The following is a 24,885-nucleotide window of genomic DNA, read 5'->3' on the forward strand; positions in this document are numbered from 1 at the left end:
TTATTTGTCAATTTCATAACATTCCAAGTTCTTTAATCATCCCTAAACCATAGGGTTTTCTACTGAATTAGCTCACAAAAAAAAAAAATCGGTCGCTTCATGCATGTTCTAGAGTGTAGTTACGATTTTCTCCCATCACCTCAACCGCTAATGCAAGCATTTTTAGTAGATGTGGGTAGCGGTACTCGGTGGACAGTCTATCCGTCCTTAAGTGGTACACTACCAACGAGGAAGTATATGATGTGTATAACTACCACCTGTGATTTGGAAAGATAATCAAAATTCAAAATGCTTCAAGCGATAAAAACTCAGCAATCTATTCAAAGTTTCATCGAGTAGTTCTTCATTTACTGCTGCTATTCCACTCCCATACAACCTGGTACTCATGAGCTGATTCTGCTGCATCGTTCGTTGGATATTCATGTCGAGTTTCGGATTTTCTTCTGAAGATAGCAATTTGGGAAGCATAACCAGGCTCCAGGTGACCTGATCCGCCAACGCCACTGAATTCTACAGAGTAGTTGTGTCGTGTGGCCAAATCTCTCGCCCAGTGATTGAACTGTTCTCGAGTCCACTCGAACTTGTGATCGTGATTGCGAAATTTGCAAGGTTGTAACTGGGTTTTGTCGTCTGGATCCCCCCCTTCTTGGCTTGAAAGATTTGAACCTTGGAGTATCACATTGTACTCGTAGTTCGGAGTTGAAACGACAAGAAGTTTGGGGCAGAATGAACTCAGCACCAAATTGCCGAACCGATATGCTTGATCTTCTTCCATATGCTCAATTACCTGCAGTATACCAATAGTTTTAGCAATCCGAGTCCCACATTGGCTTATTTTAGAGCGAGCGAGCGAGTCAGCGCCAACTTAGCATATGAAAGTGTGATGATTGGAGAGTACCTCTAAGCAAGTGGCGATGTCAAAATCACACAATTGTGGATCAAAATCTGTAATGGATCCATAGTAAAGAACTGCAGATTTGATGGCAGTACGAGGTAGCTGACTATTTGGTTCTGTACTCAGTTTTGAATGAAGTATCTGCAAAGCAAATAAATAGCATATACTAATGATAACAAAACTTGTAATAGAGCTGATACGAACAGATACTACACAAACAACAATGATAACAAAACTTGTAATAGAGCTGATACGAACAGATACTACACGTGATCTTAGCCAAAAGGTCGGGAAAGGTAGAAAACTTGTAATAAAGCTGATACGAACAAATACTACACGTGATCTTAGCCAAAAGGTTGGGAAACGTAGAAAACTTGTAAAAATGCTACACTATGTAGAAATCTTCTTGCACATTTCAATGCTCTCTCTATGTGAGATCTCACATCGGTTGAGGAGAAGAATAGAGCATTCTTTATAAGGGTGTGGAAACCTCTCTCTAGCAGATGCGTTTTAAAAACCTTAAAGAGAAACCCGAAAGGGAAATCCCATAGAGGACAATATCTGTTAGCGGTGGGCTTGGGCTGTTATAAATGAGATCAAAGTCAGTCACCGGGCGACGTGTCAGTGAGGAGGCTGAGCCTCGAAGGGGCATGGACACGAGGTGGTGTGCCAGCAAGGACGCTGGGGCTCGAAGGGGGTGGATTGGGGGATCCCAAGGGACCAAAGGCCAGCAAGCGATGGGTCCTGAAGGGGGGTGAATTGTAAGATCCCTCATCAGTTGGGGAGGAGAACGAACTAAACATTTTTTATAAGGGCGTGGAAACCTCTCCCTAGCAGACACGTTTTAAAAATCTTGAGGAGAAGCTTGAAAAGGGAAGCCCAAAGAGAACCATATCTGTTAGCAGTGGGCTTGGGCTTGGGCTTGAGCTTGAGCTGTCACACTCTAGAGAGACACACACATATACACACATATACACACGACGATATAAGATTCTCCAGAAAAGTAAAACAAAGTCAAGTGAAGAACAATGCAACCATTAAAAATCCTGACCTTCGCCGCACGGCTAAGACTTTTTTGTGAGATATCGACACCAACAACTTTCTCTAAAGATGTCTGGTAATTTAGTAAAGAATCCAACAGACTCCCCGAGCCACATCCAAAGTCGACCTGAGATGAATGAGATGAGATGAGATGAGATCAAAAGACATTTTCATCTATATACTAAATCAGAAAGTGAGAAGTTTGTATATACCAATGTAGAAGCATGTGATTCTTTGATATATTTCACAGCAAATTCCACCCGTTGCTTTGATAGTGGAGGACTGAAAAAAGCTTGCTCCATCCTGTCTTCCAGAGGTTGGGTAACACGCAACAAAGTACAAGAGTAGTCCAAGCAGCATTCTTCTGCAAGGTAATAAAAAAACAGAATATTTAAGCCTACCTCATATCATATATATGAGATTGTAACCGCCTAAACCCACCGCTAATAAATATTGTTCGTTTTGGTCCATTACGTATTGCCGTCAACCTCACAGTTTTAAAACGCATCTGCTAGGGAGAGGTTTCCACACCCTCAATGAATGTTTCTTTCCCCTCTCCAACCGATGTGGGATCTCACAATCCACCTCCTTGAGGGCCTAGCGTCCTCATTGGCACACCGCTCAGTGACTAACTTTGATACCATTTGTAATAGTCTAAGTCCACCACTAATAGATATTGTCCGCTTTGGCTCATTAGGTATCGTCGTCAGCCTCATGGTTTTAAAACGCATCTGCTAGGGAGAGGTTTCCACACCATCATAAGGAATGTTTCGTTCCTCTCTCCAACCAATATGGGATCTCACAATCCACCCCCCTTGGGGGCCTAGCGTTCTCGCTGGCACACTGCATGGTGACTGGTTTTAATACCGTTTGTAATAGCCTAAACCCACCAATAACAGATATTATCCACTTTGGCCCATTACGTATCGACATCAACCTCACGGTTTTAAAACGCGTCTGCTAGGGAGAGGTTTCCACACCCTCATAAGGAATGTTTCGTTCTCCACTCCAACCAATGTGGGATCTCAAAGCGACATTAGATTCAAAATACTTGTGCCATAAGATGTATCATAAACGTCTCGATTATAAAAGTTTAAACTACAAAACAATCAGTCAAGACAAAAAGATTTTCTTCTCAGTTCTTCAAGACAGTAAGCCATTTATCAACATGTTCATTCTCAAATTATAACATTTTAATGCATAAAAAATTCTAAGGTCTTAAAATCATTAAACACTGAGTTTGAAAACCAAGGAAAAGGGAACTAACTTGAATCTAACAAGTGAAGTATCCTTGCGGAGTCGAGAGTTGAAGCTAAAATAAACTCTCTAGGGGGCAATTCTGCAGAAAAACAAGCAGACTGACCAACAGACATCTGCTGAACAATTGCTTCAAGACATGGAATAACACCTCCAAAGCCTACCTCGAACTCGAACTCATCATTATTCTCAATAGTTTCCATAACTTCCACGCCATCGGCCTTGAGGGCTACATTATAACTGATGCATACTAATGATCCATTAGATGGACTAATACCCGAATCTGAACCTCGAATGTTTGGAAAACTGTCTCCACAGCCCACATAGTTACACGGCAATTTCACGCCATTTGATTTATGTGATATTTCTCCTTCAACTTTACTGTTCAAACCAGAATGCACAGATCTGCAGGAAGCTAGTTCTTCGAAGAATCTTTCAGGATTAAATCGAATGGCAAGTGCATGAGCATAAGAGGTCAACCTCTCCAAAGAAACATGTAAATCCTTGAAATATGCATCGAGCCACAAAAGAACTCTCAAAGAAACATTCTGGATTGAATCGAACTGCTTCTTGAACGTGTCCATCGGCGAGCATTTCAAAATCAGTTCCTGACTTTTGGAATAAATTCTAACTTCACATCTGAAGGTATCTTCGGATTCTAAACGTTGTCCTTCATTTCCAACAATTGTGCCTCTATTTGCACGATCTTGCTCAACTGCCGCTGAATCTACTATCTGTAAGTTCTGTTTATCAGATGACTTGGAAGATGCTATAACACTTACAGCAGAAATGATAGGATCAGATAATCTTTGCTGACGACAGAACGTACAAAGGACGTCCCTTGGGAAGGCGCCCCTCCAGTTTGCTTTTGTGGTGAATGTTGAAGGCAACTGTACTGTAAGCATTGCTTCTCTGGACAACTTATAAATACCACTCGGTGTCTTATTAATAAGCATCCTGTAGATGAATATCTTGTTATACTATGTGCCAACAAGCATATTTTTCTCAGCAACTGTAAAAAAAACATTTATCCACAGTTTGAGGTGTCTGTGTTGAACATGTGTGTGCGCGTGTGGGCGAGTGCAAGCGAGAGAAAACGCAACAAAAAAAGAGATTTATTAGATGATTCGATCGAAAATAAAAACAGAAACCAGAGGAGACCTGTAATATGATTGCAAGCCAATGTTCTCATGAAAAAGTTCTTTACTCTTCCATGTGTACCCAATGTTTGCTAAAATTGCATCCCCATATATATCTTGACCAGATAAATAAGTTGCTCTAGCATTCAACGGTTCTTCAAAGTGAAGAGCTTCTTTGAACTCTAAAATATCGGACGCTAGATCAGATAGAAACGTTACAGACGCCGCAAAGTACAACCTTGTTTCGGAGGAAGCTCTACCAACAGGCCTAATGAAACGAAAAAGAAAGATAATGAATTATTTTCATAGAGACATTTATATGAAGAAGAAACCGGGCACCTAATACCACCAACCTTGAGATGAAAACCTTGGCTGCGTCGCATAAGCCAAGTTCCTTGGCAATAAGATCCAGGTAATACCGAGTTGGAGAAAGGTCGAGGATTATACTTTCTACAGGCTTGTCAAGCAAATGTGGAATGCGTACGACTTCAATCAAAGATCTTTCAGAGGAAAGAGAGGACTCGGTAACTGTTGACGTCATAACTTCGGAAGGGTACGGATTTTTCCTTTGAATTGAAAGTCGTCCTTTAGGAATATAAAGAGATTCAGATAATTTTGCAGCTGCCCTCAAGATACATGGGATAGCCAAGTATGGATTTGACTCCACCCAAGGATCAATCCATTTAGACAAATTACACATCCTTGCATCGTAAGCGAAAATAACGGAGATAGGAACTAAACAATAAAGGTCTCCTTCTCTCAGCATGGCATCTCTAAAGTGGCCACTCAGTGGGTGAAGAGCTGAAAGGAACTGTAACAATTGGAGAGTAGACAGACAAAGATCAACAGAAGAATATTTTGAAGAGATGGTATGAGGAATCACTTTAAATATCGTTTTTTTTTTTTTCAAAATGAAACCGGCACAATATGCATATGCGTAAATTTAAACCAAGATGGAGAGACAAACTAAGACTATAATACACACCGATACACCTGGCTTGAAGGAAAATTAAGTGATCTAGTAAGTGATCCATTTTTGTGTGTGTAAAAAAATTCTTAATGACTAGCTACAGAAGAACCTCTCTAACCCGTACGTAATTGTGCAAATTACTAACCTCATTGGAAAATAAATAGTTGATCCGAGCAACTAATTCATCCCAGGATTCTTCTGCAGTTGGATCATTTGTTGTATGGATGCCCAGCTGTAAGCAAAAGAATAAACAATACATCAAGAAACCTTGATGGAATGAAAGTGTACAATCTTCACATAAAATGTAACACTAAGTACAAAAGTTGATAGATAGACCTGTACAATGTTAATCACGATACAATGAACTGAAGTATTTATACCTGTTGCGAGTCAGTAAATCTAACAAGATAAATTGACAACTACTTCCCTTTAATACGGGAGCACACAAATATTCTTTGATACTCCCAAGCTAAGTAATAGATATCATTCATTCTCAACTTGGATACTAACTCATGAATTATACAAATATTTCCTAACTTAAGGCTAATCCTTCTCTATAGATATCATTCATTCTCAACTTAGATACTAACTCATGAATTACACAAATATTTCTTAACTTAAGGTTAATCCTTCTCAAGTTGAGTAATAGATATCATTCATTCTCAAGTTGAGTAATAGATATCATTCATTCTCAACTTGTATACTAGCTCATGAAATAACTCATGCACATCCCTCAATTGAAGCCGTGAGAGCACATAACTCATGCATATTATCCCCTTGGAGCACTTTCACAAGTGTTGTTTGTCTCTCTCGTGCTCACTTCTCTTGAAGCATTTTCACGGGCGTTGCTCACCTCTCTCATGCTCACTTCTCTTGAAGCACTTCCACAGGAGTTGTTTGCCACTCTCGTGCTCACTTCTCTTAAAGTACTTCCACGGGCATTGCTTGCCACTCTCGTGCTCACTTCTATTGGAGGACTTCCCATGGGCGTTGCTCGCCTCTCTCGTGCTCACTCCTGTTGGAGCACTTCTACAAGCGTTGCTCGCCTCTCAGTTGCTCGCCTCTCTCATGCTTAATCCTCTTGTAGTGTATGGTTCAGTTGGTAACTTTACGAGCAGAGGTGGACTCATAATTTGCAATAGTAGGTTTTTCGTAGCAGCTTTTCATAGCGACTTTACGAGTCGCTATTCTCTAATACCATGTTGCAAGTCTAAATTAGACGGTTGTTTTTCTTATTTCAGAGAATTACATCCTTCAACACTCCCCCTCAAGATATCCTTCGACACTCCCCCTCAAGCTAAGTAATAGATATTATCCATTCTCATCTTAGATACTAACTCATGAATTACACAAACATCTCCTAACATAAAAGCTAATCCTTCAACCATACGTTCTTTTGTTTATTAGATAAAGCTTAAGTAAGAAGCCAAGTCATGCTAAACATGATGCTCATCCTTCTTTCTATCGAAACATAGTGCTCATATGGAGAAAATTGGTTCAAACATGAAAATATTCAATTAATTTGGGGGAAAGGAACGTGGTTGATCCATATTGTGAATATGAATAAGAATTCATGTTAATAAGGTGCTCGCCTTGCTTAAAGGCAATGGCACTAGATGACGCTAAATGATGCACCATGGCACACTTCCCATGGATACCTTCACGGTGCTTGAGGCCCTACACCTCTCACCGTAGGCAAGCACGACTCACCTTAACAACACTGATAAGAATATAGATATCTTGATGAGTTCACACGCAATGTATAATTCAATGTAAGCAAGAACACAAATGCCTACACATCAAGACAGAGATAATGAGATTTTTCATTTCATGTCTCCTAAAATGAGTACCAGGCCAGACAAAACCATTTTTCCCCTACTTTATTAATAAAAATGGACGAACACACAAATGATAGACCATTATCCACCACTGAAAATTGTGGAAACGTAAATAACCAGACCTTTTCAATGGCGATTTCTGCAGCAGATTGTTCAGCATCTCTCTTTCTTTTAAACGTCCCTGACACAACCGAAATGTCTGGAAGCTCCAAATTGCAGCGAAAACTACAAGCCCCCTTCTGAGCAATGGCCAATCCGGGGCACCCATTTGGAGGTGGCTCGTGTACTTCCTCTATTTTGTAACAAGCCTTGCTTCCATACTTTTGGTGAATAACAGCTTTAGGTGTAAGCATTGGTTTCCTCGAGGCTCCTCCAGTTTCCATCAGTGACAAACTGCCCATCATTATATAAGTAAATTTATAATAAACAGTCAGGTGAAGTGACTATGTCCATTTCACAAGAATTTAAACAGGTTATCGTACTTCCTTCTTTCTTCTTCACCACAGATGAAATGTGGAACAAGAAACAATCATCGGTTAAAACGTGAAAACACTGCAAGAAAGATAGATTAACACAGGTTATTCATAACCTCCAATCAGAAGTAATCGGAAACGGCATTGGTTAATGGATTTGTAGCCAACATAATTTCTACTTTGTTTGGTTCTAAAGCATCAACAAGCCTGGTCGAGTCGGATACCCTACAAACAAATACAGTATTATAACCGTTCTAGCAAATCACTATGACAACCCAATTAAACATCATTATAATACACATATGCACTAAAATATCGAAATAGTTGTAAAGGGAAGAAAATCTCAAACAAAATCGAATCCAATTGATAAGATTTCAATTAAATTCAGCCCTCTCCGAGCAAAGATTCGGATTCATTTGCACATAAACAGCCACAATTGTGCTGAAACCATTTAATCTGCAGTAGAAAAGGCTAATCAAGTACCTCGAGCAAGAGCCTCCTGGCGGCTTCTCTGACAAGCTGCTTGGCATCGACCAGCCGCTCAACGACGGCAGGGACAAGGGCATTGACATGCAGCAAGAGATGCTCGCCGGAGAGCACCCTGGTAAGCCCTAAAGTTCTTATCCTTGAGAAGATGGAGGCGACAATCAACTGCAGCAAACTGCAATTTGTTATTACAGTAACACCAAGAAAGCAAACCACTGCAAGAACTTTAATGGGTTTTCGTAGTTCTTCATTTCCTCTTCTCTGCAATTAACTCAGAAACAAAAATGTTGAAACTAATACTAGCTAATAATAGAATAGAATTTGAATTGGTTTCAAATTCAAATTCATCTACAAAAATCTCTCAACCACCGCGGAATCACCTACAAAATCTCAACCAATTCTGGAATCCCCTATAAAACGACCTCCCTCCCCATCATTCAAATCACTCCTCCTCTCAATCTCAATTCAGTTTTCTGTTGTCACCAACAACTGGTATCAGAGCGATCTTGCAGCAGCAAAAATGGCTAAAGATGGGATTCACTAAATGCCCGTATGAACATACGTTACTGAAAATGAACATACGTTACTGAAAATGAACATACGTTGTATGTCAAAACTGAAAAGGGAGGTAACATTATCATTATTTGCTTATACGTTGATATTTACTGGCAATAATGAAGAAATGTTTGAATTTTTTAAGAAGAGCAGGTTTGTTCCCAAAATGCAAAACAAGAAAACACCATTTCCACCATTTTGAAATGTCGTTTCTGAACTTTGATCATGAAAACTAGAAACAAGAATCAGCAATATGAACAGCAAAAGAAAAATGCAATTAAATGGGTTTTCAAACAATCCCGAAAGAGCAAAAAGAGAAGGCGAATAACAACGTAATACACCAAAACCCAGTAGAAATCAGAAGCAAAACGCCTAAAAAGAGAGCAGCAGAGAAGAAAAAACTCACTGGGTCTGAGGGAAAGGAGGAATGGAAGAAGAACAAGCAAAAGCCAGAGATACCCAGATGATCAGAAGCCAAAACAAAGAGCCACAACGGGCTGCTCAGGCGGTACGTGTATATGGATGGAAGAGGTCTGTTTGTGGAGGCGTGAAGCTTTGTGAGTAAGGAACGAATTGATTTAAAGTCATGTATATTTGGAAGAATTCTCTGTCATGTGTGTTGATGTGTGTTTGCAGCTATGGGAATTACATGCCCTTGGACTTCCTACAATTTTTTTTTCCTCCAATATAAATATAGTATCTGTTCTACCCGTGGCTTCCAGTGGTATTTATGTTTGGCATATACCTGCTCTAACCGAAATTTTTGGAGATGATTCTGTACTACAATTCGGTGGAGGAACTTTGGGGCACCCTTAGGAAAATGCACCAGGTGCCCTAGCTAATCGAGTAGCTCTAGAAGCATGTGTACAAGCTCGTAATGAGGGACGTGATCTTGCCGTGTTGATTAAATTAATAAATGATAATTATATTCCATCCTTGTAAATAATAAATTGTGCAAAAAAAAAAAAATTAAATTAAATTTATTGGATAAGTATTTAAATAGCCGATCTAAAAATGTGCATAAATGACACAACGATCAAAACTACCAAATCTAAAGAAACAAAACGATTTGATAATTGAATAAAACAAATCACTAAAGATGTTTCATAATGTTTTTGTTTTTCAATGTTTTCCAAATTTAATTTTTATTTTTTAAACTAATGGGTTCAATAACTATTTGATATTTTATTTGAAATCATATAGGAAAATAGAATTTCTCTGACTTTGTTGAAATTACAAGGATCGAAATTGTTGATATGATATTAATTTTCAACTTAATTATATTAAAATAACATAAATACATGTTAGGTCTCATTTTTAATTTAGTTATTTTAAAATAAATGAATTTTATTTGATTTTTATCAAATTTAAATCATAATAACTTCCTAAGTTTCCTATGTTCTAACTCTTAACTTTTTTAATGAAGTATTTTTTACTTATTTGACTTATGACACCTAACAAAATTTATGAAATTTACAAAAAAAAAAAGAAAAAAAAAAAAAAAAAAAAAAGAAAAACATAGTTGGTTTTATAATGATTGTTCCTTTTGTGTAAATATAAAACCCAAAACTTCATGAAACAATTTGAAAAAATATTTGCAACAAACATAGTTCAATGTCAAACTTCACATAGTATAATTCCAATACGAACATGGTTGGAGCAGCTGGGTTACACAAAATCAGTCAAAAATATTGATATGCAATTCAAAAACAAGTTATCAGGTCACAAAATTGAAGATTAAAAAATAATAATAATAACCAAACCTAGCTAAACTCGACCCTACACTTGAAACACGAGCTTAAAAAATTTCGGGATTTCTAATTCTACCCAATTAACTCCAAAACTCGAAGGTCCTGATTTCAAACGAGTGCCCTTCGTCTAAAAATGGTGAAAAAAAAAGGGTTGAGACTTGAGAATTAAACAATAGTCTCTCATCCATTTATCAGAAATACTGCATTGTGTTGTATTATTATAGTTTATATATCCTCTCCATTAGCCATTTTCAAATGTTTGCCTTCCCACTTCGATTTCTCCTCTTTCTATGAAAAAACTTCGACAAAGACTACAAACTTTGGGAAATCCGATTATCCATTTCAATAGAAACTAACTAGAACTCGATACAACATTTAGAAGAATATTGCATTAAAACCCCAAAAGAACTACATAATTTATTCTTCCCTTTTATTTTCTGGTTTGTGTTACTTCTACAAGTACCATGGTTGATTTCATCAAGAGTAGTGGATGATTGTACTCAATGGACACAACTTGAATGTGACACAAATCAGGTTATAACTCGTCGACACCGGAGTAAAAATGACGAAACACACAAGAGAAGTCCTTGTTTTCATATCCATCCTCGCATAGCTTTTTGTATCTGACAAATGAAGAGTTTAAATGTAATAACATTCACATGGGAGCATTTAAAAAAAATAAAGGGTTACCAAGGGAGGGGGAGGCGAAGGGTTTCAATATTTTCATTTAGAAAGTTGGAACGTTTAATTTTTATAAATAGAGGTGTAAGTTATAAGTTTGAGGGTTTAATTTATACAATTAAAAGTTCATAGTGTAATAATTTTTGTAGTTAAAGGTGGTTCCGCAATGTGCACTAAAAAGGAGAGAATAAGATAAGTTTTTCCCCACTAAACTTACATCTCTTGCGCCTGGGACGTCAGTGGATGCTCGAGGCCAATTTCACTAGCTGATGCTGCTGCAAGGTTTAGATCTTTAGCCTGCGTTGAACAAGAAATCAGAGCAAGATTTTAAGACCAGTGAAGAAAGCTCTAGCTAAATAAATATATAAATTTTAAAATTTTGTCAGTATCTAATTGTAGTAAAAAAGTGATCTTTGAAGAGTTTAAAAACACTAAAATACACCCTAATGAAGCCCTTGACGATATGAGCTCTTTAAATAATATTTCATTGAAAAGCACTACCATTATAAAAGCACAAGCACAAAACTGGCAAACCTCTCTTAAATTTAAGAGTACATAGACTTGTAATTTATCTTTTTTTGAGGAACAAAAACCCTTGCTCCAGAAAAAAGAGTATTTTCTCATCGATCCAAGCCATCATAGTTCCATATAAGAGAGCAGCTTAATTAGTGAAGACTGATGTTCAGCATAATTAATCAGAAAGGTCTCCAACGGTGTGGGGGCCAGTCTATTTTCTCCTTGTTCAAGAAAACAGATTGGAAATGGTTTTCAACATAAAAATGAAGCATCCTTCGAGCCATAAACTTATTAAAAAGCACTGAAGCATACGATTCCAGGGATATAATGACATATACTTTTCCTTTGAAGAATGAACAGGTTTGAATGACTAACCATAAGCTTTGATGCAAATCCACCATCATAATCACTCGCAGAGGGCACCTTCTCCATCACCCCAGGAACTGGATTGTAACTTTCACTTTGTATCCAATTATCCAACATTAATTTGCAGTAAGAAACCGAGTTTTAAAATGTATAAGGGCACAAAAAAGGGAGTCCAAGCACTGACTAAAGGAACGGACTTCAATCCTTGACGATTAAACCAACCTCAAATTACTCAGCATTGATCAGCTTTCATGAATAGAGAAGGTTTACCATGAGGAAAGAAATAACAATTTGATATTTTTATTCCTCCAAAACGCTACTAAACCAGGAACTTTAAATTTAAGATATATTTCAGTTCAAAATTTCACAGAAAAACTTCAATCATCCAATGCCTAGACTGATGATTAAAAAAACTATATGAATCAAACTAACAACATTAATTGTATATTCCAGGCATGTCAGCAAACTTGCTGCAACTGGGCCAGCATGAAACAAATAAGAATTTTTTAAGTTGAACCTGCGGGGATGGAAATATTACTATGATCTCATTAGAGTAACATACATACCTACTCCAACAGCGAGCACTTGATGAATTTAATACTTTTGTTAGAGTTTTTGCAGAAATCCCAAGAGACTGGCCTAGAGCCAAAGCTTCTGAAACACCAAGCATACTCACAGCCATTGCTAAGTTGTTGCAAATCTTTGCTGCCTATGATAGAACAATATTACAAGTATCAGAGTCGGGCAACAGATCCTCTGAGAATGACATTAATACCATATGTTACAAAAGTTGAAATCATACTTGATGGAAAATTAGGTAAAAAGTCTGTAAATGATCGAGATGTTTAAGGATAAAGAAAGTCACTGCAAGTTATACCATTTTAGTTGGTGGTTTGAAGTTTCATAGCTAACAAACTTCGATTTTCAAAAAATAAATGAGCATTACAACAAAAGAGAACATCTTTAGGCTGATCAAGTCTCCCTTAAATAGAGAGAACATGGCATCTACTGGTGGAACTTTGACAAATAATGGCCATTTTGTTGATTTTTCCAAACTATATATGTATAAATGTACATTTTTATACCATGGAAGAATCATTTTTGTTATCACGTTAAACTAGAAGCATTTGTTTTGTATTTAAGGCAATAAACGCTTGCAAAGCAAACAAGCCACCTATAACATTTTATTCAATAATCAAGTAATCATGAATCATGATGTGAGACCAAGTGCTCAAAACTAGTTTTCTCACTTATTAAGCAACTGCAAAATACCTATATTTAGTATGTCATCAAGACCAAACGCTGTAGCTACAATCATTTATAGAACTCACACCGCTTTTAAATCCCCAGAGATCACAAACTTATAACAAAAGAAGAAATGAAACTTACCGAACCATTTCCAGCTCCACCACAATAAACTGAACTTTTGCCCATTGAAAGGAACAATGTTTTTGCAGCATTGTAAGATTCCTCAGGACCACCAACCTGAGGAGGATATGATATCTTGTAGTCAGAAATTGACGTAGGTTGAAAAAAGAATACGAAATTGATAAAGAAAAATAACGAAGACGAGACAAACCTAGAGACTAGAATCCAATTAGAAATAAGATCCAAATTGTAAAAGCCACAAAAATTTTATGGCCATTGAAACAATTGTTCTCTTTTAAGCAGTTGCTTCCATTTCTGTTATTGAAAAAATAAAGCTACTTATTGTAATAACACTTAGAATTTCCCTCCTGCTTCATAAAAAAGGCTATTAAACCAGTCTCAAGTTCTGGTGTGATGTCCCACCCCCCTGGTCAGAACTGCTATGTCATATAATTGTAATAGAAGCTGGTTTCTTAAAATAGAAGTAAGAAGAAGAGCTAGCAGCACAAACAATAAATGCACACATCCACGAACAGGAGGGGTAGACTAGTATTCGACCAATCTACTGGTAAAAATTTGCAATAACAACTCTTCAGTTAGTTATCATAAAAGAAGAGGTGGCATTACTTTCATATTGAGAATCCCGAAAGTATAAAGATCACTTGCACCCAAACTAGTAAATGTTTAGGTCAACAAAAAACTTCCTGTGAACTAACCAAATTTTCTATATAAATGAAAAATTGACCACACGATCCGCTCTTGGATGGCTGACACAAGAAGCCTCCTATTTAGAGGGGCAATAAACCAAAAACCTCTCACAGCTTCTCCCCGCGGTGAACCATTATTCATGATCATTACTCTACTTTATCAGTCATGATATAACACCCAAATCAGAATATTTCAATTACAATACAAGAAAAAAGGGTTTATTACTAAGAAAGGAGTGGACCCATATTAAAACTAGAGTAGCAAAACACTGTAAATTCAGAACCATTGAGTGCTAGCCAAGGCATCGTGTTATCAATTTTTTCTTTGCCAATTGCATTGCCGTCATAAAAGATTACCACGTTCTACATCATTCAAGTTTCAGCAGGTCCAGGGGATTTGTCTAATGTCTCTATGTTCATTCCTTTCACACTTCAAGAACTTGTAAATTAATGAAACTAGATAAACATGACAATATTCCATACTATTTCCGTAAGCAGCATCTGCTTCTTTTGAATCAAAGTGGCAAAAAATTCCATCGAAATACAACACATACAAAGTTACCGGAGGCTTAAAATGAATCATACCATGAACGTAAGTGTCCCAGCATCAGCAGCTAGAACTCCTCCAGATACAGGGGCATCCAACATGACAGGGTTTTCCCAAGAATCTGCAAATAAAATCAGTGACGAGATACAATGAATACACATAATTGCGGACTGAGAGATTGGGTTTTTGTTTAATGATGGCTGGCTCGTTGAATTATTAGAAAATAGAAGCACAAATGATTATAAAAAGAACATAATATTATGGACTAAGAAAACAGAACACTATGAATTAAAAGAAAACAAATCAGATAGAAAATCAGTCATGGTGTCAGTGATTGTCATAAATATGCAACCTCTCTTCCATTTATTTCCTCGCCTTGCCTACTCAACTTGAAACCAACTCCTAATCTAAAAGTAAAAATAAGAACTCTCGATTATTGTTGTTAGGAATTAGGCCCTCAATTCTTTGATTCAAAACCAGGTACCTCTCTTTTCCTTTAAAATACGGCTGGATACAATTGCTGAAAGCTCTCTTGATGTTCGTGGATCAATGGTGGAGGAGTCTATTAATAACCACGGCCTTAGATGATAGCCACCATGAAGCAAACCATGTGAACCATTATACACTTCAAGCACCTACATGCACAAATTAGAATATTTATTGTTTTATAAAGTAGCTAATATATAGACCACCTGGCACCAAGCGAATAAAAAGAATACTAAGGATGATATCTATCATTGAACTGATAATATCTTTAAACTATTTCTTTGGCATTCAAAGTCGAATTCATTAAGCCTCTATCTTTCAAGCTATCTAACTCGCCTATTTTGTCTTGGATATGACGTTTGGAATCTTACACTCTGCCAAACTCCTCCTTATTACACTTTTAGGAAGCCCTTTAACCTTTATCCTCTCTATAAACATGTAGCCCGACCAACCTTGGAAGAGCATAGAATTCCACCACAACTCAACTTTTGCTAAGAACTGCAAATGATCTAACCAAACATTTTCAAACCTAAAAGGGGAGGGTCCATTTGTTGTTGCCCAAATCTAGCTAACTCCACCACTCTGAAGTGATCAACCCAACCCTAGGAGACTAGAAATCTGTCTAATAAGCATGGCTAAAAGAGCACCTCTGATAGTAGGTTAAGTGAAGTCACCATTTTTCATGGGAATATCTACAAGAATCAAATCCTCAATAAGAGTATTAAACTGTGACATGCTTCAGGTAATGCAGCACCCTCTCAAATTTTCAGAATCCATCTGACAACATTAAAATTCTCTCCTATACGCCAATGATTCATACTCAGGTCATAAAGATCACAAATCCCTTGCCAAAACTTATCTCTATCCTTCGGTGTAGGACCATATAAGCCAGATATCTAACCGCTAAAACCATCAAAGCAAGCAATCTGAATGACGATAAAGAAATCACCCAAAATTGAAATTGTCCTTCAGTGCCAATTGGACTATTAGATCCCAAGGTCTCAGAGTACCAAATTTTGATCACCAGGCAATTGATGCCATCATGAACTCTCCAAATATCCACTAGATTTGTCGAGGACCCATTTCCTTGCTTGTAAAAATGTTAGCCGCCTCTAGCAAAAAGCCTTTGTGGGCTCCGACTTCTTTTACAATCAGCCAGTTACCATCTTCAAAAATACAAACCTAAGCCAAGAAAGAAGTCCCCCTATCTAATAATTTAATTTCAGAAGGAAGAAAGTCACATTAGTTACCTTAAACCTTTCCTGCAAACTCAAAGCAAACGATGATCCAATAAATCAAATCAGTATAATCCAAAAAACCTCCAAACGCATCTCCACAGCTTTAAATGTTTCCAGTCTCCAGAAGTGCAGGGGGATGTTTCTCAATTTAACCCAACTCCCTTAAGAAATGGCAACACTGGTTCGACCATGAATGAGGGGGCTCCAAGCTCTAACTTAATTGTCATAGGCCCAAAGGTGACCCACCCTTTATTGGTAACAAGAATACAAGCACACTCCACCAAAGGACATTTAAGGAGAGCTTTGTCAGGTTGAAAGGGATTTCAAGAACCTTACCCCAGCCACGTGAAAGTCTCTTCGTGTAATCACTATGGTTTCTTCCCATTCAAGATGCCTCACATCTTCTCTGCTTGCTTCTTTTGTCGAGAAACCATGAGCCTCCTCCCATACCTTCAAACTTTCATTTTTCCCATGTTTTTTTTAACCATTTTTCAAAGCCTCTGCAAACGACACATTCTGAGAGATATATGGAGCCTTTTTCCTACCAATAGAGAAATCTTGTGGTCTGTCTTCTTGTTAAAAAAAAAAAGTCACACAAAAGTGTTTTGAAAACTGCCCAACCTTTGAAGTCTTTGTTATAAAGGATGCCAATGTTTCTCTTGCCCCCTGAACTCTAGACTTTGGTTAACTCTACGAAACTGGCTCTTCTGTTTGTCGTCCTTTGAATCCAAATGAGGCTTCCGTTGACTCCAATTTTCTAAAAAACTTTTGTGAGAGATGAGCACAGAGCAAGTCTTCCAGCGCCTCAACAATTGAGAGAACAACAATTTCTTTGATTGTAACTTCAAAGGAGCGTCTAATGTGTCATTCCATAATCTTGATGTACCTACCCTTTTTTTCTTGGACAAAAGAAATTGAGAGAACTTTATTTTCGAACTTCATCGTCTTCTTTTCCATTTTTATCGATCCCTTGTCTATAGAAAGTTGCATTACAAATATGATTTCCCATCAATGGTAGATTAGAGTGGTGAGAGACAACGAGGGACAAGATTTCACTTAGAGAGAGAGAGTACTTCATCTCCAACATCCACATGATGAATCATCTATCAATATAATATAATTCTTCCTCCCCTCTCATGGTAATTGCATATGTATATTATACATCTCATAATAATCATCCTGTACATACCTAGAAGTGCTTAAATAAACCTATCATAGAACATAATGTTCGGACTTGAATGAAGGAGAATATAGCATAAGGTCAAAGCATAAAACATGCAGTCACAACTCACAACCTAATAAAATAAATAAATTGATACTGCAGGTAACATGATTAGACCCCTTCAGGAGGAAAGGGAGAAAACATAGGTCACAACTCACATGAGAAGGAGAGGGTAGCATTGTAATGACAACGTCAGAAGCTTCGGCAACTTCAAAAGGTGTTTCTTTGGTGGCAACTCCCATATCTGAGTACTTCTCCATGGTATTGCGGTTTCTAATAGAAAAGAATATTATGCCACAGTTAATGTGAGTAAAACCGCTCTCAATTTTTTAATCAAAAAGTAGCAAAATGTTTTCCACAGAAAAATATATCAGATGCAATTCACCAAATCCATGCTTGTTTCCTACTGTATTCACTTCCGTCCAATCATGAGAACTTGTTTTTGGAGCTTTTGCAAAGAAATTAAAACAAATTTCCGAAATAAAAGGACAGTTTATCAAAATCTTTACAGTGGCCTTTAGTAGCATCAGAAGATTAAGTACATTACATGTCATGTACAACCATTTTGTATCCAGCCTTTATTATATTATTTGCCATTCTGGATCCCATATTTCCCAGTCCAATGAATCCAACACTCTGCAAAACATTATTGGAGACACTCTTTATAGTCTGAAAACATGTCAGAACAGAACGTGAAAGAAGATCAAATCCACATTTCCTAACTATTGAATTGAGGAGCCAGAAACAAAGAATTAAATAGCAGTAAGCCACATTTTATCGACTCAAAAAGTATAAGATCATGCGATAAGAAGTTGAGAGTGAGACTATGCTTCAATCACAGGAACTAAAGATTGAATTTGACTTAAATTTAGATACTTATAAAATTAATCCAATTATAGATATAACAAACTTCAGGTTGAAGTTTTCAATTAATCTGATAATTGGAAAAAAAAAAAACAGTAGAATTTGATAATCACGTCGTCGAGAACAAAGCATTCACTTAAAATTTGAAATGTTTCCAGCAGTTCAAACCGCAGATTAGCTAGTTCGTTGAATTCCATAAAAGACCGATCATCATTTGGCTCTACGGGCAAGAAATTACATTTCAGAAAGAGAAGGAGAAATAAAAATAAAAAATAAAAAAAATTAAAGCTACCGCAACAATTTTCTCAATGCCATAAACAAATGATTCCGAAGATGAAAAGAACTTGCCTGGAATGAAGCCGAAGAATCAGCAGAGAAGAATCTACGTATAGTAGATGTCTCACTCTCAACCGCAAAAGGTTTAAAACGAGATTTCCTCAGGCACTGCATGAAAGAAGCTCTGACTCTAGAAACCGCCATTGATGGCTCCTTCACGTCAGTTCACAGACGACGGAAGGAAGAGGAAGAAGAAGAAGAAATGATCACTGAAAAAATCACTTCAATCGTACACATCAAAAGCCTATAAAAGAATCTTTTCGATCAATAATTAAGAACTGATCCGTCTTCGCATTGGCTTTCCCTTCCTGCAAATTTACGACAGTGGCCTCGGCTTCTTCTCTGGATAGTGTTGATCCGACACGTCGTCGGGGTCCAAAGTGATGTATACAAAATAACTTGATTTTTAAGATAAGTTTTAATTATGATGTGCTTAATATTTCAAAATTTCCAATTCTACCCTCCATAAAATTTCCTTCTTAACAAAATCTACATAATTACATACCCCAATAACGACTTGGATACAATTATTTGTACGGTTTCTCTCACTTATCCAATTATTCAAAGCTATCGGTCACATTAGGATGCCATTTTTTAATATTTTTTTTTCGAAAATATTAGGTCTTCCTTCTCGTAATAAAAAAAAATAGGGTTAACAAAAAAAAAACTCGATCAACTAAACCCACGTACTACCAATTGCTCGATAAATTTCTTACTGTTGAGGATGAAAATTGTGAGATTCCACCTCGGTTGAAGAGCGGATCAAAGCATTCATTTCCTTATGGGTGGAAGTTTTTTCCTAGCAGATGTGTTTTAAAATCGTGAGGCTAACGATGATACGTAATGGGTCAAACCAAACGATATTTGCCAACAGTGGGGTTTGAGCTGTTACAAATGGTATCAGAGTCAGACATCGGGCGGTGTGACATCGAGGACGTTGGCTCCCAAGGGAGGTGGATTGTGAGATCTCACATCGGCTAGAAAAGAGAACAAAACATTTTTTTACAAAGAGTGTGGAGACCATTGGATGAAAGTCTCATATCGGCTAATTTAAGAAATGATCTTGGGTTTATAATCAAGAAATACTATCTCCATTGGTACAAAAAGCCTTTTGGAGAAACCAAAAGAAAAGTCATGAGATCTTATACTCAAAAAGGACAATATCATACGATTATAGAGAGTCATGTTCATTTAACATGGTATTAGAGTCATACCCAAAACTTAGTCATGTCAATAGAATCCTCAAATGTCGAACAAAGTATTGTGAGCTTCGAAGGCATACTCAAAAGAAAGAGTTCAGTCTCGATTAAGGGGAGGTGTTAGGATGAAAGTTACACATCGGCTAATTTCTCGTGGGTTTATAATCAAGGAATATTATCTCCATTGGTATGAGGCCTTTTCGAGAAACCCAAAGCAAAGTCACGAGAGTTTATGCTCAAAGTGGACAATATCATCTCTCACATGAGCGGAAGTAGAATGATCCAAAGCCAGTGGTTCAAGCATCTGAATCCCATTTGGAACAAAAAAAAAATCAGAACAAAACAAGACATAAATGTCTTGGTCTGTATTCACAAGGTCAAAGAAAACAGAACTCCTCGTATTCATCAAATCATGTTCTTTTTCTACAACAACTTTCAGGTCAATGAAACTGAGGGAATGGGAATGGAAGCAGTTCTTCCTTCATCTACCTCAGAAAATAGAACTAATCGAATTCAGAAATGAGAAGCTAATGAGACATTAAATTCCCATAAATATCAAAACCAAACAAACTCCACCCTCTATCTATATGGACGAAAGTTCTTCGTATATAGTCTTGATACCTGGTCGTTCCGATACCGTTCGAATGCATCGTAAACCTATACCGAGCACTTCCTTCATACCCTTCTCTGTGCCTGCTGCATTGCTCATTTCCGGTAACAATACAGTATCGAAACAGTCGGAGCCCCGCCCTTCGGCAACTCGTAAACGCACCCAATCTGTTAGATCGACTCCTCCTTCTTCACCGGAGATCACGTCACCAGCACATCTTCCAGTTAGAAGTTCCAAGAGAATCACTCCAAATGCATACACATCAGACTTGAAGGAGGGTTGTGGCTTCTTGGAAGCTGTCAACTCTGGGGCACGGTAACCTAAGACCCCAGCGTCGAGAATTTGTTCGATGGTGCCAGCATGAGTCATGAGGCGATGAAGGCAATAATCAGCAACGCGAGCATTCAGATCTGCTCCATCTAGTAGTACATTTGTTGCTTTAAGATTCCCATGTGGAACGGCTCGATCGAAATGGAGATAGTTTAGGCCACGTGCTATATCGACCGCGATCTTGAGCCTTTGAGCCCATGTCAATGGACCTTTTCTTCCCGGACGATCTGAAAAAAGTTACATTAACTAGTTAGGCAGTGAAATATGTAGTTACAGCGGAACGGAAAAACGAATTAAGTTGAGAATTACCATATAGAAAGACTGCAAGATTTCCGGGCGAGATATAGTCCGAAAGAATGAGCTTCTCATGCTGTGTAGGTCCCCAATAATACCCTCTCAATCCAACGACGTTCGGATGTCTGATATTTGCAAACTTTTTCGCCTCCTTAGCGAATTCCTTTCTCTGCTTCGCTACGCCTTCTCTCAACCACTTAACTGTCAAGAACATCCCACTCTCTAATGTTGCTCTGTAAGAAGTGCCATGGCTGCTCCTCCCCAACACTTCAGCAGGAGCTCTTGATAGTTCCTCTGGTGTCAATGAGATTGAGTCGTCAAGAAAATGAATTTCACCAGCCAACCGATCAGGTGATCTCACATCGAGTCTTGCAAGGTTTTCGGCAGTAAACGAGTCGCCTGATTCAGGTGACCAAGAGAAATGACTGTTTTTAGCTGGGGAGAAACCAGTGCCTGCAGCTAGTTTCTCGTCCGGGCTGATCATCTCAGATGACAACCCTTTCCTTGAAGTAACAAGATCCTCAGCTGAAACAACTAGAGTGCTACCAACTCCGGTTCCTCCAATGCTCGAAGAGCTTAGAGAACTTCGTCTATGAACGTCCTTCGTCGTTGTAGCAAGCTCGGGTGGATTTTTTCTTCGTATGCAGATGTAATGAAAGAAGATAGCAAGGAGGATGATGATAACCAAAGCAATCACACATGAGACAATTATGATTACTTTTACAATTGTGTTCATTTTCTTTCTCCTCAATGTATCGTCTGGATTATCGTTCGATCCAGGACTATTTGGAAGAATCAGTCTTGAATTTCCAGGATAGAACGCAGAACGTGGAAACTTTCTGAGATTTTCGGGGACGGTTCCTGAAAGATCATTAGATGAAGCATTGAAGTTCTGAATAGCACCCGACAAGTTTCGGGGAAGGGGACCTGTGAAATGATTCTGTGATATATCTAACGAGATCAACAAGCTCAGATCCGACATAGAAGTAGGCAACGATCCAGAAAAATTGTTTCCAGCAATATTCAGCATTGTAAGGCCAGTTAAAGATGTAAATTGATCAGGAAAATAGCCACTGAGTTGATTATCAGAAAGATCGAGAATCTCAAGGTTCGCTCGACCCGGGGAAGGAAGCAAGAACTTGACAGCACCACTGAGTAAATTATTCTCCAGATGGAGCTCTTCCAAAGTGGACAATGAGAGCAAATCAGTCAACAAAGGTCCATCAAACTGGTTATAGCTCAGATCAAGGACTCGAAGCTTCGGGTACTTGGTAATAGCACTCGGGAGCGAACTACTCAGAGTATTATGGGACAAGTTTAGGAAATTTAACCGCAAGAACTGTGGAGTTACCTCGGGGATTGGCCCGGTCAAAAGATTCTGACTGAGATCAAGAAACTCAATGTTCCCCCACTTTATCATCCTCGTTAAATTTCCCTCGAATTTGTTATTTGAGAGATCAAGCACGACACAACTTCCAGTCAGCAACGGAAGATCACCAGTAAGCTGATTGGACGACAGATTGAGGACGCGTAAGGTCGTTGACGTGATCATACTTACCAACCCTGAACGATAAACCAAAGAAGAACGACAAAAGGCTATGTTAATGAACATAAGAAGCTAGTTATAATGTTAACTAATGTAGCTAGAATCAAGTTAGTACCTGACAGATTATTGGCACTCAAATCCAGTTCGGTAATAACCGAAGCGTCGCCTTTTAATAGGTTATTAGGAATATCTCCCGAAAATCTATTGTTACTCAGCTTCAAGATTTGGAGTTCATACACAAAACTAAAACCAGGCAGCTCTCCAGAGAGCTGATTGTAACTTAAATCCAATGTTTTCAAGTTTTCGAACAGCGATAACTCGCCTCCGTTGACCAATGATCCAGTAAGCTGGTTATGACTAAGATTTAAATACTTGATGGTATCAGAAAATCGAGGAAAAAACTTCCCGTGCTCCGTGTCAGAGCACGTTAGCATATTGCTACTGAAGTCAACATGAGTGGCACCAGAAAGCATGAAAAATTCAACATCTAGTGTGCCAACAAGCATATTACCATGCAAATCAAGCACCTTAAGATCTGAAATGAGCTCAAATCCCTTGGGAATACTCTTACTAAAACCATTGAGAGATAGATCTAGATATACCAAGTTTGTCAGCTTAGTCAATGCGGTAGGCAACGGGCCAGAAAACGAGTTACGACTCAAATCCAATGATCGGATTGATTGAAGACCAACAATCGGATCGATATTACCCGAGAAGTTATTGCCAGCCAATGATAAGTTTTGCAAGCTTGTTAACTTACCAATCTCCTGTGGTAAAGATGAATCAAAAAGGTTATTCGAGATATCAAGAAACTCTAAGCTTTGAAACTCGGCTATATTGTCCGGGAACTTCCCCGTTATCGAGTTATTCGACAAGGAAAGCTTTGCAAGCTTTGTGAGATTCGAAAACACATTCAAATCTACATCAGCAGAAAGGCCTAAATTATCCAACACCACTCCAGCAACACTTCCACTGTTGCAAACAATGCCATTCCAAGAAGAAGGACAGCCATCAAAATCAATAGACTCCTCATTCCACGAGCTAACTACAAAGCCTGTTGGGTCATGCTTGATACCCTTCTTGAACTCGAGCAGAGCCAAGATATCTTGTGAAGGAAGCTGAGCCATAGCAGAACCAAGCAAAAGGGACAACACCAAAACCCACATGGCCCTCATTTCACTGCTCAGCTCAGTAAGCAAAAGAACCAACAAAAGGGCAAATCCAAGACAGCTCCTAAGCTTTAGATTCTTACAGACAACGAGCTCAAACCCAGAATTTCACCAATGAAGCAAATAACATAGAACAGCCATACCCAATACCTAAACAAGCAAAATAAACAACACAAGCCGTGTAGCTTCAGAGATTAAGCGCAGAAAACGCTGCATTTTCCTCACAAAAACGAAAAACCCCTTTTACAGAGCAATGCAGGCACACCCTTTACCAATACCCACAACAAAAAGACAAAAACATGGAACATCAGAGAAACAAAAGAGTATTACAAAGCTACTCCATACCTTTTCTCACAACCCTGAAACACAGAACATTGAGCATAGAAAACCCAGGAAGAAGAAGGAAATGGGTGTCCAAATAAAGAACAGGACAGCATTAAAGAAGATGGGGGCAAGATATTCAGGCACCCAAAAACCCTAAAAGAAGTGACATTGAGCTGAGTGTAGAGAGTAGAGGAAGTTGAGTTGTTTGTTTAATGGAGGGCGTAGGCGACTGCTCAAAACAAAGAAAAAATGACTTTATCCGTTCATTCACACGCCCTGTTTACTCAAGCGAGTGCATGTGAGTGACCCAAACAAGAACCCCACCGCGCTTCAGCATTCAACCGATTAGGGAAAAACGGAAAAAAGAATTCATGGGGAAAATCAAATTAAAAAGATAAATAAATAAAACCCCTTAATTTAGATTCCTTCTTTTGAGGTGGGGTGCTGTGGCAGCTCAGCAGACAGCAAACATTAGAGTACGCGGGAAAGTGCTGTATTTTTTCGTGGATAAATGGAGTATTTAACCGCCAACGATGAAAATGGAGGGTATCCAATATTAAATTATTCTTGATCCGAGTGATAACTGTCTAGAAATTAAAAACCCAACTCAACTCTCGAGAGTAGAACCTGTACAAAACCAAATAGATGTTTATGTTTTTTTTTTTTTTTTTTTTTTT

General features: G+C 38.1%; 3 protein-coding genes across 7 annotated transcripts; all 3 read right to left on the reverse strand.

Annotated features, from left to right (window-relative positions):
- Positions 1-231: 231 nt before the first annotated feature.
- LOC111495285 (small RNA 2'-O-methyltransferase-like) lies at positions 232-9,293 on the reverse strand. Of its 2 annotated transcripts, none has more exons than XM_023145254.1 (12): positions 9,061-9,293; positions 8,097-8,264; positions 7,623-7,692; positions 7,263-7,533; positions 5,448-5,534; positions 4,686-5,143; positions 4,355-4,600; positions 3,204-4,150; positions 2,149-2,300; positions 1,947-2,063; positions 899-1,036; positions 232-787 (listed from the first exon to the last, which is right to left on the reverse strand). In XM_023145254.1, exons 4-12 carry the CDS (start codon positions 7,521-7,523, stop codon positions 344-346), a joined length of 2,850 nt encoding a protein of 949 aa, XP_023001022.1. In that variant the 5' UTR covers positions 7,524-7,533; positions 7,623-7,692; positions 8,097-8,264; positions 9,061-9,293; the 3' UTR covers positions 232-343. The 2 variants fall into 2 exon arrangements, with proteins under 2 accessions (XP_023001022.1, XP_023001023.1); XM_023145255.1 differs by having other exon boundaries at positions 8,097-8,274.
- Positions 9,294-10,570: 1,277 nt separating this feature from the next.
- LOC111495162 (probable 3-hydroxyisobutyrate dehydrogenase, mitochondrial) lies at positions 10,571-19,079 on the reverse strand. Of its 3 annotated transcripts, XM_023145062.1 has the most exons (11): positions 18,749-19,079; positions 18,084-18,172; positions 17,695-17,809; positions 15,075-15,225; positions 14,629-14,711; positions 13,358-13,453; positions 12,535-12,677; positions 11,978-12,062; positions 11,304-11,383; positions 10,776-11,028; positions 10,571-10,704 (listed from the first exon to the last, which is right to left on the reverse strand). In XM_023145062.1, exons 1-10 carry the CDS (start codon positions 18,878-18,880, stop codon positions 10,941-10,943), a joined length of 1,062 nt encoding a protein of 353 aa, XP_023000830.1. In that variant the 5' UTR covers positions 18,881-19,079; the 3' UTR covers positions 10,571-10,704; positions 10,776-10,940. The 3 variants fall into 3 exon arrangements, with proteins under 3 accessions (XP_023000830.1, XP_023000831.1, XP_023000832.1); XM_023145063.1 differs by lacking the exon at positions 18,084-18,172 and having other exon boundaries at positions 18,749-18,868; XM_023145064.1 differs by lacking the exon at positions 18,749-19,079 and having other exon boundaries at positions 18,079-18,097.
- A 1,233-nt stretch (positions 19,080-20,312) lies between these two features.
- Positions 20,313-24,509, reverse strand: LOC111495159 (probable LRR receptor-like serine/threonine-protein kinase At4g20940). Of its 2 annotated transcripts, XM_023145060.1 has the most exons (4): positions 24,230-24,509; positions 22,831-24,034; positions 21,185-22,732; positions 20,313-21,102 (listed from the first exon to the last, which is right to left on the reverse strand). In XM_023145060.1, the coding sequence occupies exons 2-4, from the start codon at positions 23,888-23,890 to the stop codon at positions 20,519-20,521; spliced, it is 3,192 nt and encodes a 1,063-aa protein (XP_023000828.1). In that variant the 5' UTR covers positions 23,891-24,034; positions 24,230-24,509; the 3' UTR covers positions 20,313-20,518. The 2 variants fall into 2 exon arrangements, with proteins under 2 accessions (XP_023000828.1, XP_023000827.1); XM_023145059.1 differs by having other exon boundaries at positions 22,831-24,509.
- Between the last annotated feature and the right edge of the window lie 376 nt (positions 24,510-24,885).

The sequence above is a fragment of the Cucurbita maxima genome, unplaced genomic scaffold, assembly GCF_002738345.1.
Source record: "Cucurbita maxima cultivar Rimu unplaced genomic scaffold, Cmax_1.0 Cma_Scf00021, whole genome shotgun sequence".
Taxonomy (NCBI): Eukaryota; Viridiplantae; Streptophyta; class Magnoliopsida; order Cucurbitales; family Cucurbitaceae; genus Cucurbita; species Cucurbita maxima.